The following is a 14,448-nucleotide window of genomic DNA, read 5'->3' as shown; positions in this document are numbered from 1 at the left end:
ATAACATAGTATAACGAGGATTGTTTTAATATAGAATATTGTCTTGTAAGGGAAGACTTTTCTAAGAAGGGTCACCATCCCACTTTGTAACTTTGTTACCTGACAGTCATCCAATTCCTGGTGACACTCTCCAAACCTATCCTTTGGGTATTGAAGTTCTGTATAAGAAGATGAATAGTAGATACAAGACTGTTTTGTTCCTGTAGAGGAAAATGTGATAGTGTTGATAAAATTTTCATCTCAAAGATAATTCAGGCCAAATGTTAAGCAATTTGGAATTAAACGCGCTAGTCCTAGGAATTGTGACATTAGAGAGAAAGTAATTTTGCATTGTGATTGGATGAGAGTGGCCTTTGGGATGCATGCCACATAATCTTAAATTCAGGGCAGGAGAGGGGAGTGGCCCGTGAAATCCTGTCACCTGTTAACCTGAATCTGGCAGTTGTAAATGGTCTAGAAGGTTAGAATGGTCTGTTAGCACTTCCTGGTAAACTTCAGTGAGGTCTGCCAGCAGGTAAAATTAGAACAGCAAGGCAAAAGAATTTTGCAAAAGAATACAGAAAGGAAGGAGGTACTAGGTCGAGAAAAACATCCTAGCAATAGGGAGAGGACGTGAGAGGAGGTAGCAGACATGGGATGTTGACCAGCTTGCTTCTGCAGCCACAGTTGTTATATTGGTGGGAGTTCTCAGTCGGTGTTTGCTGAATGAGCTGAATAAACCTCTTTTCTTTGATTCCTTGGTTCACATATGAGAGTACTTCAAAAAGTTTGTGGAAAGTGGAATGAAAGGATAAATTTATTTTGGTGGAAACTATTTTGAAGTTTTTGTTTTCATCATGCATTTTTCCATGATATTTTGAAGACCCTACAAATACATGAACGTTGGCCTTCTTTGTACCCAGATAGACGAATCTTTTTAAGGTATGAAGATTTATTTTTGTTGGAAAGGCGAATTTATAGAGAGAAGGGGAGGCAGAAGAAGATCTTCTATGCATTCGCTCACCCACAAATTGGCGGCAAAAGCTGGAACTGAACTGATCTGAATCCAGGAGCAAGGAGCTTCTTCTGGGTTGCCCACATGGGTGCAGGGTCCCAACAACTGGGACATCCTTCATTGAGAGCTGGAATGCAAGTAAAACAGTTGGGACTAAAACTGGTTCCCATATGGGAAACTGGTGCCTGTAGGCCAAGGATCAGCCAGTGAACTCTCTGAAGTTCCCTGAGATATTGAGAGAGAGAGAGAGAGAGAGAGAGAGAGAGAGGAACATACTGATTGAATTCATGCTGCATGCCGTGTCTCTGTGCTTCCAGATTCTCATTGCTCTTTTAAAGTTTGGGTGTGAGCTGGTGATGGTTCAGAGATTGCCAAGTTAAGAAAGAAAAAGGGCGTGTGTGTGTGTAGCATTTGATTAAGGGTTTTGGGGGGGGGAAAGACGAAGGAGGAACCTCATTTCTGTTTTCTATTCAGACCTAAAACTTTTCAGTTTTTTTTTTTGTTAGGTTATATTTGTTGTGATTCGCGATGTTCTTGGTGGATTGATTCACTGTGATACGTAAGTTTATTTTTTTCTCTGCATGTACTGCTGTATAAGTACCATGCGCTAACTGATTGCACAACTGGAGCTCCAGGAATGGCATTCTCATAAAAAATAGTCAGCAATCCCTTAGAACAGAAATGGACTCTTATTCTACTATCCCCAATTACTGAATTCTATCTTGAGGGAGAAAAGACCCAGCAGGCGAGCACTGAATGGAGGCAGGAAAGATAAACTTCAGCCACTTGAAAATCATGCCTTTGGTTTATGTCAATTCCCAGTTTTTCAAGTATTGAAGAATTTAGCGCGAAGATACAGTTCATTCTTAATAAGTCTGTTGTGCATGGTATTAGATATACTTTTAATGACAAATACACATACAAAACAGAACAGTGAACTGAGTTTTCACGGCATCCAGAGCAAGAAACAGACCAGGTACCGTATCCAGAGTCCCCCATGGGCTCCCTTGCAATCATACAACCCTGTCACCCCTAAGAATAATTTTCCCCAGCCTATGATTTCCTTTGAATAATAGGCTCATCAACTATATTTAGCTTCTTTCACTCAATGTTGTGTCCATGCTCTGTAGTTGTTGGTTTTCTGGGAGGACTTGCTGCATTGTTGGAAGCTACTACAGTGTATTTGTCCGCTTTACTCTTTAGGCCTTGTGGGCTAGTACTACTTTCTATTTTATTTCTACTTTCTAGTTCTGTTTTCTACTTTGTGGCTGTTCAGTACAGTGCTGCAATGAACAGTGCATGCCAGATGTTTCGGTGCATACGGACACATGCAGTGCATTGTTCATTGTTAGAATTGTTTCTAACTTTGGCTCTATTGTAATAACATCCCCAGGATTTGTTGTTCATGATAGTTTGGCTTGACTTTCTGAGTCGCCGGGGGGGAGGGGTCTTCAAATGGTTCATGGAAAATCTGAGGCATGGAAAAGTATGCATGCGTTTTAAAAAAATTTCACTAATATAAACTTTTCATCCCATTTCCTCATGGACTCTGAAAGTCCTCTCCTATTGTCTGTTGCTGCTCAGAGTGGCAGGTACTTTCTTCATGGATACCTTTATTTGTACATCTGGAAATCAAATCAATAGTATTAGAATTGTATTACAGAATCCTATGTGAATTCATATACTACACAGAGGTGTCTCAGAAACTTTCTCCCTCACTTTCAACCTCAATTGGAATTCTTTGTATTGTTTAATGTCTGGAGTTTAGGTAGTTGTAATGCTGTGGTAATTTTGGCATTGTTACTTCTTTGCAGTTTTACTGCTCTCTGTCCTATCTCCTCTTTACTCTTTAACTACTCTGCACTCTATGTTGACATTTCTACAGGTTCCAGGTTATTTCAGACATCTCATGGAAAATGGAATTAAGAGATAAGTTTGAGATAAACATTTTTGAAATCCATACATGTCGTGTTTTCACAATATGTACATTCCATGAATGTATATCCTGTACGTCTAAGTTCTGTTTGTAAAGATTGTACTATCTGAAAAGATAAGAACAAGACCTATGGTTGAAAATGCATTGTGGTGCAGAGGATTAAGCCAAGAGTTTGGGATGCTTGCCAACTGTATCGGAGTTCCATTTGAAGTTCAGGCTACACTGCATTTCTCATTCAGCTCTCTGCCAATGTACTTGGGAGGCAGTGGGTGAAGGTTCATGTACCTGTATTCTTGCAACCCTTCTGGTAACCCAGATGAAATTCCTGGCTTCTTGCTATTTCAGGCGTGTGGAGAATGAATAAGTGGTGAATACAAATCCCTGATTTCCAGCTATTTGTTTTTCCCTTTTTCTCTGCAACTCTGACTTTCCTTAGAAATAAATCTTTTTTTTTTTTTTTTTAAATACAAGGGTTCTTCATACTTTTCCTGGACAACGCATATTGTGGAATGACTACACCTGGGTTTAAAATTTTTTTGGACCAAAATAAATTTATCTTGTAATTTCATTTTTTCAAAAAACAAAACCGTTCCCAAGGTGCCTTTGTGAGGCAGATGTCCAGGGTGGATGTTTGATGCAGTGGTTGAGCTGCCGGTTGGAATGCTTACATCTCATGTCGAAGTGTCGTGAGTTCATGTGTCTGGCTTCCTGTGGACGCACACCTTGACAGGCAAAGGTGATGGCTCAAATAGTTGAGTCTTTGATACCTGCAAGGGAGACCTAAACAAGAGCCTGTTGCTTGCAGGCACGTGGCAAGAGAAGCAGTGGATGAGAGATCTCTGTGTCCCTGCATTTGCAATAAGACTAATTAATTAATTTGCTAATTACTTAAGTGAAAAAAAGGTAGTCATAAGGGGACATGCCCATGAATAAATGAATCCGGGGGAAACTCTCACCTTGTGTTTAGACCTCTCTAGCCTATGACTTGGTCATTGAAATTATTTTTATTTTTCTTTTTTTAACCTTAGGGGAAAATGCCCCAAAAACTCTCCATGGAAGTAGGCACTTACTACTTAGTGCCTTGTTGATTGTCCTTGTCCATTCAAGTGAATGACTGCAGTAATTTTTATTATGGCTCCCTCTTTAGCACTTAAATTTAAAGCAACCGTTAAACATTTATTTCCATTTTATTTAATAGCAGCATGTGAATCAATTTTCCTGCCCAGAAGGGACATTATACAAGCAAGTCAGAGATTAGTGCAGCCCAGACCACAGGGAATGGGAATTGTGGAAACCAATAGACTGTTAAAGATTTGTCATTCTGATTGGCTGGTGAACTGTCAATCTGATTGGCTGGCTAACTGTAATCTGATTGGCTGGCTAACAGTATAAAAGCTCTGCAGTTCTGTGCGTTCTTGCTCCAGGAGCTGCGGTGATGGGTGATGCTGAGGGATTGCATGCCCAGCGTTTGTGCGTTCGCAACAATGTTCTGCTCCTGGGGGTTCATTTGAGGAGCTCAGGACTGTGACGCTGCTGCGGTAATTGCCGCTGCCCCAGCGCTGGTCTGGGCACGACATATGGGGGCTCGTCCAGGATCCTCAAGTTCATCAGGACTCGGCTCGAAGGGCGTGTGTGGTGAGTCTCACCTTACTTGGTTTCTGTTTGCCGGCTAATTGTTTGGTCTCGTTTTTGTCTTTGAATTGTTGCGTTGTGTCTGTTTGTGGCCAATTGTTGAATATTAAATTAGGTTGCTGAATTTTGCCGCTAAATTCTGAACTGTAAGGGGCTGTGTAAGGGGCTACTAATTGGATTAACCTAAAATGGGACTGCGGCAGGGTCCTCTAAGTTAAATTTTGGTTTCTTTACACCCCAGGAGTGGGTTTCCGCGTGAGGTGGGTCTCTGGTTAAGGTGTTTTTGAGCTCCAAATTTTAAAGGTTAAATACAGGGTCTAGGCGGACACATAATTGGGTCCTTCAGCCCGGGGGTTCTGAGGAGCCGTCCCAGGCCCCTATTCCGATTGAGAGTCCATGCCGGGACAGTGTCTGTGCCTGGTGGTTCCGCTTAATCTGTGCACTTGGGGGGTGGGTGAGTCCCCCCGGTTCAGGTGTTTCTTTGGGGAGTGAGTGAGTCCCCCCGGTTCAGGTATTTCTTTGGGGAGTGGATAAGCCCCCGGTTCAGGAGTTTCTTCGGGGAGTGGGCGAGTCCCCCCTGGTTCAGGTGTTTCTTTATGGAGTGGGTGAGTCCCCCACCCCCGGTTCAGGTGTTTCTTTGGGGAGTGGGTGAGTCCCCCCGGTTCAGGTGTTTCTTTGGGGAGTGGGTGAGTCCCCCCTGGTTCAGGTGTTTCTTTGGGGAGTGCGTGGGCCCCCCGGTTCAGGTGTTTCGTTGGGGAGTGGGTGAGACACCCCCGGTTCAGGTGTTTCGTTGGGGAGTGGGTGAGTCCCCCCGGTTCAGGTGTTTCTTTGGGGAGTGAGTGAGTCCCCCCGGTTCAGGTGTTTCTTTGGGGAGTGGGTGAGACCCCCGGTTCAGGAGTTTCTTTGGGGAGTGGGGGAGTCCCCCGGTTCAGGAGTTTCTTTGGGAGTGGATGAGACCCCCGGTTCAGGGGTTTCTTTGGGGAGTGGGTGAGTCCCCCACCCCCGGTTCAGGTGTTTCTTTGGGGAGTGGGTGAGTCCCCCCGGTTCAGGTGTTTCTTTGGGGAGTGGGTGAGTCCCCCCCGGTTCAGGTGTTTCTTTGGGGAGTGGGTGAGTCCCCCCTGGTTCAGGTGTTTCTTTGGGGAGTGGATGAGTCCCCCACCTCCGGTTCAGGTGTTTCTTTTTTGTACTCCTAAGGGAGTGGATGAGTCTTCGTGGGTTCAGGTGTTTCTCTTCCTTCCGCCTAGGAAATGGATGAAATTCCCTCCAGTTCAGGTGTTTCTCTTTGATAGGCTTTTAGCTTAATGTGGCGCCGTTAATTCTAGTTATTGCTTTATTGTGGTGTAGTAACATGAGAAATTCAACGATGTCTCTGTTCTGAAGTATCTGGTGATTGTCTAATTGTTTGCATGGTTATTATTGTTGCTTCACTGCTCGCGCTGGTATTACTGTGCGTGTATGGACAAGACTAAAAGCGTGCTCTTAAACCTCGTCAGTTGTGTTTTTGTGTTGAGCTCTGTGGTTGTCGTTGTCTTGTTTTGAATTGGGTGCGTGTGTGACTGACAGACGAGATGGGACAAACCGCGACTACCCCGCGCTCCCTCCTGATAAGCAGCTTTGGAGAGGCAAAGATGGGGTGCATAGCCTGAGCTTGGACATTAAACAAGAGAAACTGGCTGTATTATGTTCATCAGGAGTGGGGGAGTCCCCTCCAGTTCCGGGGTTTCTTTTCTATGCTTGAATTGTTTCACTTGGACCTCTGAATTCTTTAAAGTTCTAAACCAAGTCTTCTGAGTTTGAGACTTGTAGCAGTATCCCTGGAACTCTTAAAGAACGAGATAAAACTTGGATGATATGATGGTCATTTGTGATAATTTAGATCATACAAAGTACGTTGTGAGGTTATAAAACTGTGCCAATTTTGTTGCCCTAACGTCATGTGTGTATACCCAGAGTGATGCTATAAAGAGGAACAAATTCTGTATGCGAACTTGTGTGTTCTATTGAAGCGAGTATTTGCAGGGTTACAAAGTTTCTTGGTGAAGTTTTAAAAGTGGCTAATGTACGTTGGTCAAGATGTTTTCTAATTGTGAAGTGCTATAAACTTTGTTAAAATAATGACATGTTAATGTAACAGACTGCTCTTGGTACAAATGTCAAAACATCACCGAAGTGTAATGATTTTATTGCATTATTAGTCACAAGTGTTACCCTAATGAGCAAGGTCTGGAGGCCTAAACAGTACATGTATGTGTAAGGTTCTGCAGGTGGTTCCACAGTGTGCTGTGTAAATAGACATTTATATTTGTTATTTTATAACTCTAACAGTGAATGCTTCATCTTCTAGGTTCCAGCAGACCTATTGCAACCTTGTAAAATGCAACATATGCTTGTACCCATACCTTATCAGAGACACAGTCCTTCCTTGGAGCGGTGATTGGCTGCCGTAGTTACTGAAAAGAGAGGGGGATGAGGAGCCTCGGAATCCCGCTTGACTAAGAAGTTGTGTGAGCAAGTTCGTAGGCCTAGCAGCCTGTGTATGACAAGTCATTTCTCAAGGGAACAAAAAACCATGGTGTGCGTCTTAGATAAAACTTGCTCACTTAAAGTCATTTGCATAGCCATTGCCCCTATGCAAATGAGGCCATGAAAACCTGTCATTCTGATTGGCTGGTTAACTGTATGAGAAACCCTGCAGTTCTCTGCCTGGGTATCTTGCTGCAGTGGTGATAGACGGTCCGGAGCTCGCACATGCCAAACTTGAATAAACCACCTTTGTGTGTTTGCATTGACACTTGACTTTTGGTGATTCATTTGGAGAGCCCAGGACTGGGATGTTGCTGCGGTAATTGTCCCTACCATAATGCTGTTATGCTGTGACCATTAAACATCTTGAATAGTTACAAGTTTATCAACTTTCTTGAGGACAGGAAATCGGGTATTTAGAGTGTTAAGCATGTACTTCGTGTTCTTTAAGGTCGTTACTGCAAAATATGGAAATGTCACCGTCCACATCAAATCATGAAAAGTGGTTGTGTTGCTGCAGCAAGAACATTCCCGTTTCTCTTGCTCTGGAAGGCAGTGCCCTCCCAGGTCTGTTTTCTCTACCTATTTCATGTATGCTGATGTCTGTAGTTTCCCAGCTTCCCATGACCAGACTGTGCGACTTGCTTAGTATTCTTGGACGTCTTGCAGGATTCAGCACAGTGGCTGGCTCTCCTGGTAGCTAGCAGAGGCACCTGCCTCCAGTCTTGATCCATCACCATCTAAGCCTTAAAGGAGTTGTCTGTCACCTGCTCATCTAACCTGCGATTAATTTGTCAGTGAGTTCTGTTTCTTGTTCCTGTAAGGAAGTCTTAGTTACATTGTGTTTGGAGGGATCTGCCCAAAGGATGGGTTCATCGAAGATGGTCTTCGGATTTAACTATGCTTTAATGGAAACTCTTTCACTGCATATTGATGTCACAAAATTCCAGGTAAGAGATCTGCCAATGTCGCACAGTTAGTGTAGAGCTTAATAATGGTTGATATGTTAATGCAACATTTTGATTTAAAAACAGGAGAAATTCTCAGTAAATGCTCAAATGAACAAGATACAGGACGATGAACTTAACTGTCCTAACAAGATAAGATACCACTTAAAGAGAAACTTTACAAAAACTTTATGCTCTTTTCTGGCTAGAAATACAAGTGGTGAGTAGAAAACAATTTTAGAGAAAAATAACTGTTTAGCCTACTTGCACTAACATTAAGTGAATTATGCCCACATTTAATGTGACCCGGGGTAAGTTGATGAGAGAAGTGTGTTTTGCAAAATAAATATGAAGGTACTTCAAAAATTCTTGAGTGTTTCATATTATGCAAAACTATGCATGAACTGCAAAATGTTCATACCTAATTAGACATTTTTAACTATTTCCCATTAAGTTTCTGAAAGCACTTCATATATGTGGGTTTCAAATATTTTGCACTGAAGTAAATTTTCTTTTGAATTATTTTCCACACCATTTTCAGAACCCTGCAATTTTTAAAGTGGCACATAGCTTTACAGCACATTAATAATGTGACATAACGGGCCTGGCATGGTAGTCTGGTGGCTGAAGTCCTTGCTTTGCACATGCAGGATTCCATATGGGTACCAGTTTGTGTCCTGGTGGCCCCTCTTGCCATTCAGCTCCCTGTTTGTGGCCTAGGAAAGCAGTCCAGGATGGCCCAAGGCCTTGGGACTCTGTACCTGCATGGGAGACCTGGAAGAGGTTCCAGGTGCCTGACTTTGAATTGGCTCGGCTCAGGTCATTGCGGCCGCTTGGAGTGAACCAGCAGATGGAAGATCTTCCTCTCTCTCTTCTCTGACTTCCAATAAAAATACATGTCTTTTAAAAGTAATGTGATCTAACAGAATGAGCTTCTATGTATGGAAGAGGTTTTTAATCTCACCTAGGAACAAGCTGTAAACAAAAGCATATTTTCCTGGATATAAAAGGGTGAGTTCTATATTACCCATCCCCTATTCCATTGCCTACAGCCTGGTTAACAACATCCAGCAAGGCAAGGTCTGTTTGGCACTCCACCTGGTTGTGTAAATAAAGTTTTGTTGGAGCACAGACAAACTCACTCATTGAAGCTTGTCCTGGACTATCTTCACCCTGTGGTAATAAAGCTGCTTTGTTGCCACAGAGGTCAGATGGCACACAAAGCCTAACATATCTTCTATGTGGTATTAAAAAAAATAGACTCCCCCTGGACTGTAACCTTTGTAGACGAACCTCAGACCTCAAATCTGACCCTGGAGCACAGTTCCAACCAGTGCCCACGATGAAGCCTTGCTTTTATTCAGCCTTCTTGACTCAGCAGACAGAGAAGGGAAACGAGCATCGACTTCTTTGAAAGTTGATGAGATAGTCCAGAGGAATAGCAGTGATCCATGCCGTCTGCTCACTGATGGTCCCGTGTACCATCTGCTGTCCTCTTGTGTGCTTTAATAGGGTCCATTCTTACCGCACACCCATGTGGCAGCAAGGAAACAGAAGCTGTAGAGGATACGTGTTTCATCCTGGCTCATGGGGCTGAGGTGCAGTGGAGAAAACATTTCAATCTTAGCACATTTCAATAAAGCATTATTTTTACTGTAAATATTATTCTATACATGCTTTCTGGTTGGGAGATGTGCCCTTTCCATGAATAAAGCCTCAGCTGTCATATTGTTTCCTGCATGCTTAGCGTCTTCATGGACTGTCTTCAACGGAGTTGGCAGTGTGGAAGGGAGGGATGTGTGTGCATTTTGGCCTTGGGATTTCTGAGTGGTCAGGGTCAGACAGCTCCTGAAGAAAGTGGTCTTTTTCAGGAGTGGTAGGCAAAAGCATTTTGCAGTGTCAGGGGAGTGACTGTAAAATTGTAGAAATGTAAAATCTTACGCTAGAAATGACTGGGTAATTGCTAAATAATGAAGTCTATGAAAGTACTTAACTTCCCCACAACCATTAATGATTTCTAACATTTCTAGACTTGATAAAAATTGGCATATTCTAGTATTATGGGAAGTAATCATCTTGGGCCCCCAAAGATTTGCTATTTCTCTAAAGTTGTGGCGTTCCTTTTACCTAGTATCAACGTTCTTCACTTTGAAGAAGTGCTTCTTCTCTCGTACAGTAATAGCTTAGATGCTAGCAAGCACAGCTCTGCTCTGCAGCAAAAGGAAGGTTGAATTGCATGGTTGGTGGGGTGAACTGTACAAGGACATACAGGCCAAGAGTCAGGGAAGGCTTCGAACATGATGGAGAATGCTGTAATTATTAGGCCCACACAGTACTGCAGAGAAGCTCATGGGAACCCTTGTTGGTTATAAGTATAATCTGGGACTTTAAAAATGTAAATATAAATATTTTGCAAATAATAAAAGATGATGCACATTTTCCATGAACTTTTTGAAAACTTCTGTTTGAATATGAATTTTGATGAGGTAGTTTTTAACTGACTAGAGAATAATGGATAAATTCACCCTTAGGCCCGTGAGGGTTAAAGCATGTCTTACTGGAGATCAATAAAATAGGATTGGTTTGTTGCCAAACTTCTCTGCAAATTTATTTACTTTTCTATTGAAAGTCAGCAGCAGTAACCAAAAGGAATATCCTTGACTGTGACCCCTTCCTGTGCATGTCCCCTGCCCGCCTAGGCGTCCAACTTCAAATCTGGAGACGAACACAGCAGGACTGACTGCTGTCCATTTCCCAACTCGGATAATTCTATTTTTTTTTTTTTAATCCTTCCTTGGCTCTTTGCTTACGTGTCTCTTTCCTAAAAGTATTCTTTAAATTTTGCTTGTTTAGTTTTTAATCAGTTTCATTAAAATTTTTTTTTAGGAAAGAACAAGTTGGTACCTTGTACCAAAACATCAACCTTGTCGAACCAAGACTCATTCAGCCCTATGAACATGTCATAAGGAACTTTATCCGTGAGATCAAACTTCAAAGCTCAGAAATGGAAAGCCTGGCCCTTGCTGTGAAGAGGTGTGGAAGTCCTTCTTTTCTGGGAGGCATGCAGGTCCCTTGAGCTGCTGCCTGTCCTTGAACTGGGTGGAGAATGGACTGAGTGTCACGGGATGCAGCTTCAGAATTTACAGCACTCTCAAGCCAATATAGGGAAGCTGAGTCAGACAGTGACTTATTGAAGTTGTCAGCATCGGTGAGACCAGTTCCTTAATACACAGCAATTCAGAGGTTTATTGTATACCACTGTAAATGTATAGGAAATAACAGGAGTTAGGCCAGTCTCATTGGGAGCCTAAGCTGGTCAGTTACAGGTGTGAGACTTTGGGGCAGCTTAGTGATTCTCCTGGAGTCTCAGTTCTTGCATATGAAAAAAGAGGATGAAAATAGTTACAAAAATTGTCATGGCAAAAAAAATTATCATGGCAAGAGACTGGAAGATATTATGGCCACCATGAAAAATCTAAACAAAACTCAAAATTAGATCTAGTCATTTCTTTGCCATGAAGTTTTGTTTTGTTTTTTTTTTTTGGTTTTCTTTTTGGTCCAGGATTGTAACTCAACCATAATAAAAAGGATTTCAAAATTTTTCAGAATATATTTGGTAACTTACCGAAGTTTGTTTTTTTTTCCTGCTACAATTGAATTTAATGTAATTTAACCTCACTATTTAATATCTAATCCTAACAGTATTTGATTTTGAACTCGCCATGTTTCCAGTTCCATTTAACGGCATGGAAGATGAATGTTACATTATTTTGAATGGTATATTTCTCTGGGGCCCCAAAATGGATGCATTTAAAGTTTTGCATTTGTGTAACAAGTTCAAGATTATAATTGGAAGGTGCAATCCTTTTTGCATTTCAGAGCCCAGGACAAGGCAGCCATGCAGTTGAGTGAGCTGGAAGAGGAAATGGATAAGAGGGTTCAGGCTGCAGAACATAAGACACGGAAAGATGTGAGTTTGTGGGACTGGCTGCTCATCCGGCGTTCTTTATAGAGTGGTTTCTTTTATGTATAAGGCCCCAGGCATTCTTTTGGGTGTAGATACAGCAAATCCAGGCTTCCACCAGTACTCTGATGAATTTTCTACTGGAGGTGTTTTTTTTTTTTTTTTTTTTTTTTTTGAGATGGAGGAAGAAAAGATAGTTATCAAGCACATACAGATAAATAGGCAGATAAATACGGTGATGAACGCAGTAAAAAAAATCAGCGGGGATGATAACGATAGGTGGTGATTCGGATAGGAGGTTGCACAGTCCTTGTACTTTTGCAGTCTCCAATTCCGGAGCTGTTGTATGCTCTGAGTCACTGGTTTTGGTCTACCAGCCCTTTCTAGTCCTCTCTGCCTGCCATGTAGAAGAATTGAAGTCAACCTTCATGGGAACCACATTATTTTCCACCTCATGTGTGCTTGAAGATTGTTTAGGAGGCTGGTCCTATTTGAATCACCCAGATCTTTCTGATTTTGTTTTAGGAAAAACGCAAAGCTGAGGAGGCTCTCACTGACCTCAGACGTCAGTATGAAACAGAAGTAGGGGACCTGCAGGTGACCATAAAAAAACTAAAAAAGGTAAGGTTGTGATAGCCAGATGTTGAGGAGCAGCCTCGGGGTCTCTGTCTCAGCTAGTGACTTCAAACATGAAAATGCATTGAAATGGCAGAGAGAATCAGACTTCAGAGTCAAGTTGGCTTCTTAAAATGTTCAAGGACACCTCAGCTTCTCTTATTTTTTGGGGGGGCTCTCTGGCATTGGCATAAATCTGATCCCATCAACAGTTGTCCATCAGACCCCACTTTGGTTTCTTTCGTCTTCACCAACCGATTGCTCTCAGTCCGTTCTTCCATGTTCACTGCAAGCTTCATGGCAGCGGGTAGCTCTCTGGGTTATGTACACCTGGCTCCCTACCCCTGCTGAGCTACAAGGTACTAGATGGGTAGTCAGTGGATGTTTGACTCCTGTAGTTTTAATCTTTAGTCAAGGATACTTTCAAATCTCACCAAAGTAATTCAACGTAAAATTTGTAATTGCCCAACTGATTTGCTCTTCCAGCTTGAAGAACAGTCAAAACATATAAGTCAAAAGGAAGATGTGACTGCATTAAAAAAACAAATTTATGATTTGTCAATGGTAAGAATCCCTTTGTTTAAACTGCATTTTCTGTTAGACTACATATACATAATCATGTCAGTATGTCAGTGTTCCAGAATTAGAAGCTTAAAGAGAAGTTAATACCACATTAGAGAAAGTCTTCACCTACCTGTAAGCTATTCATACAGGGTTTACCCCTCATTGTGCCGCCTGTCGTGAATGCTCTAAGTTTTGTTCAAAGTGAGACATGATGCTTAAACTCCCCGCAGTCTAGTTACATGTCATTATTAGCAGACTAACTCATTTGCATCTTGATGTGACTGCCTTTGCTTCCCCCCGACTAACCCTTCTTGACCCTTTTAGATCTTCTGTCTTTACTAATTCAGTTGCTACAATTGATGGCGTTTAGATCTCTTGTTCTTACTAAGATTGCTTTGCTTTGATGTTAGATTGATTGCAGAAATTGAAAGCAGGTGAAGGAAATTTTCTATGACTTTCAGTATTTTCACTCAGAGCCAAGAAGTGGAATAGACGTGCGTTTCTTTTTCTTTCTTTCTTTTTTTTCTGTATGACTCACCAGAGAAGTTTCCAGCTTCTGATCAAATGAATCGCCTTTATACCTTAGTGGTTCCAAATGTAGATCGCCTTTAGCTGCTTTTGTATCTAGATCATTATTAAAGAGTGACTTGCTTTCCTTGGATTTTCCTTGGATTTTCTGATTCAGCTATTGATTTCTGGTTCTAAGAGAAAGCCACCAGGGCATCCTTTGGCATAAGCAGTTAAGATGCCTTCTTCCCTCATTGGAGTGTTGGCTCTGCTCCTGGCTCAAGCTTGCTGCTAATATGTACCCAACAGGGTAACAGCTCGTGGGTTAAATACCTGAGTACCAGTCATGTACACAGAAGACCTGAACCGAGTTCCTGAGATCCTGGTTCCAGGCTTCGGCCTCACCAAACCCTGACCATTATGGGCATTTAGGGGATTGGGAAGTGGGCCAGCACAACAAAGGTGGTCTTTCTCTCTCAAAAGTAAATACATTTTTAAGTTTTATTGTCACATTATTTTCCATGATTCAGCTTTCTAGTTAGAGGAATTTCTTCCACCCTTCCCCTTCCTGCCTTGCTATTCTCTACCCCACCTGCCATTTTCCCCCATATTACAACAGTACAGATCTTCAACAGTGGTAAGTCCAGCATTTTACTATTTAAGTGTATCATGGCGTTGTAGGTATAGGCATTGGTTGGAAGTATTATCAAATGGTAAAGGTTCTATATAGCAGCTTCGTTGGCAGTCCACCTTTTACTCAGAAGTA

General features: G+C 42.1%; 2 protein-coding genes across 2 annotated transcripts in view; one reads left to right on the top strand and one right to left on the bottom strand.

The window, feature by feature from the left end:
- Positions 1 to 14,448, top strand: part of RASEF (RAS and EF-hand domain containing) — a 43,478-nt gene that overhangs the window by 2,540 nt on the left and 26,490 nt on the right. The window contains exons 2-5 of the mRNA XM_004591805.2: positions 10,919 to 11,065; positions 11,912 to 12,002; positions 12,522 to 12,617; positions 13,098 to 13,175. Of these exons, the coding sequence (XP_004591862.2) occupies positions 10,919 to 11,065; positions 11,912 to 12,002; positions 12,522 to 12,617; positions 13,098 to 13,175 (412 nt within the window). The remainder of the gene's footprint in view (positions 1 to 10,918; positions 11,066 to 11,911; positions 12,003 to 12,521; positions 12,618 to 13,097; positions 13,176 to 14,448) is intronic.
- The window catches only part of MFSD14B (major facilitator superfamily domain containing 14B), a 117,556-nt gene that overhangs the window by 80,596 nt on the left and 22,512 nt on the right, over positions 1 to 14,448 (bottom strand). The window lies entirely within an intron of this gene.

This window comes from Ochotona princeps, chromosome 31, assembly GCF_030435755.1.
Source record: "Ochotona princeps isolate mOchPri1 chromosome 31, mOchPri1.hap1, whole genome shotgun sequence".
Taxonomy (NCBI): domain Eukaryota; kingdom Metazoa; phylum Chordata; class Mammalia; order Lagomorpha; family Ochotonidae; genus Ochotona; species Ochotona princeps.
This window is presented reverse-complemented; position numbering and strand designations above follow the sequence as displayed.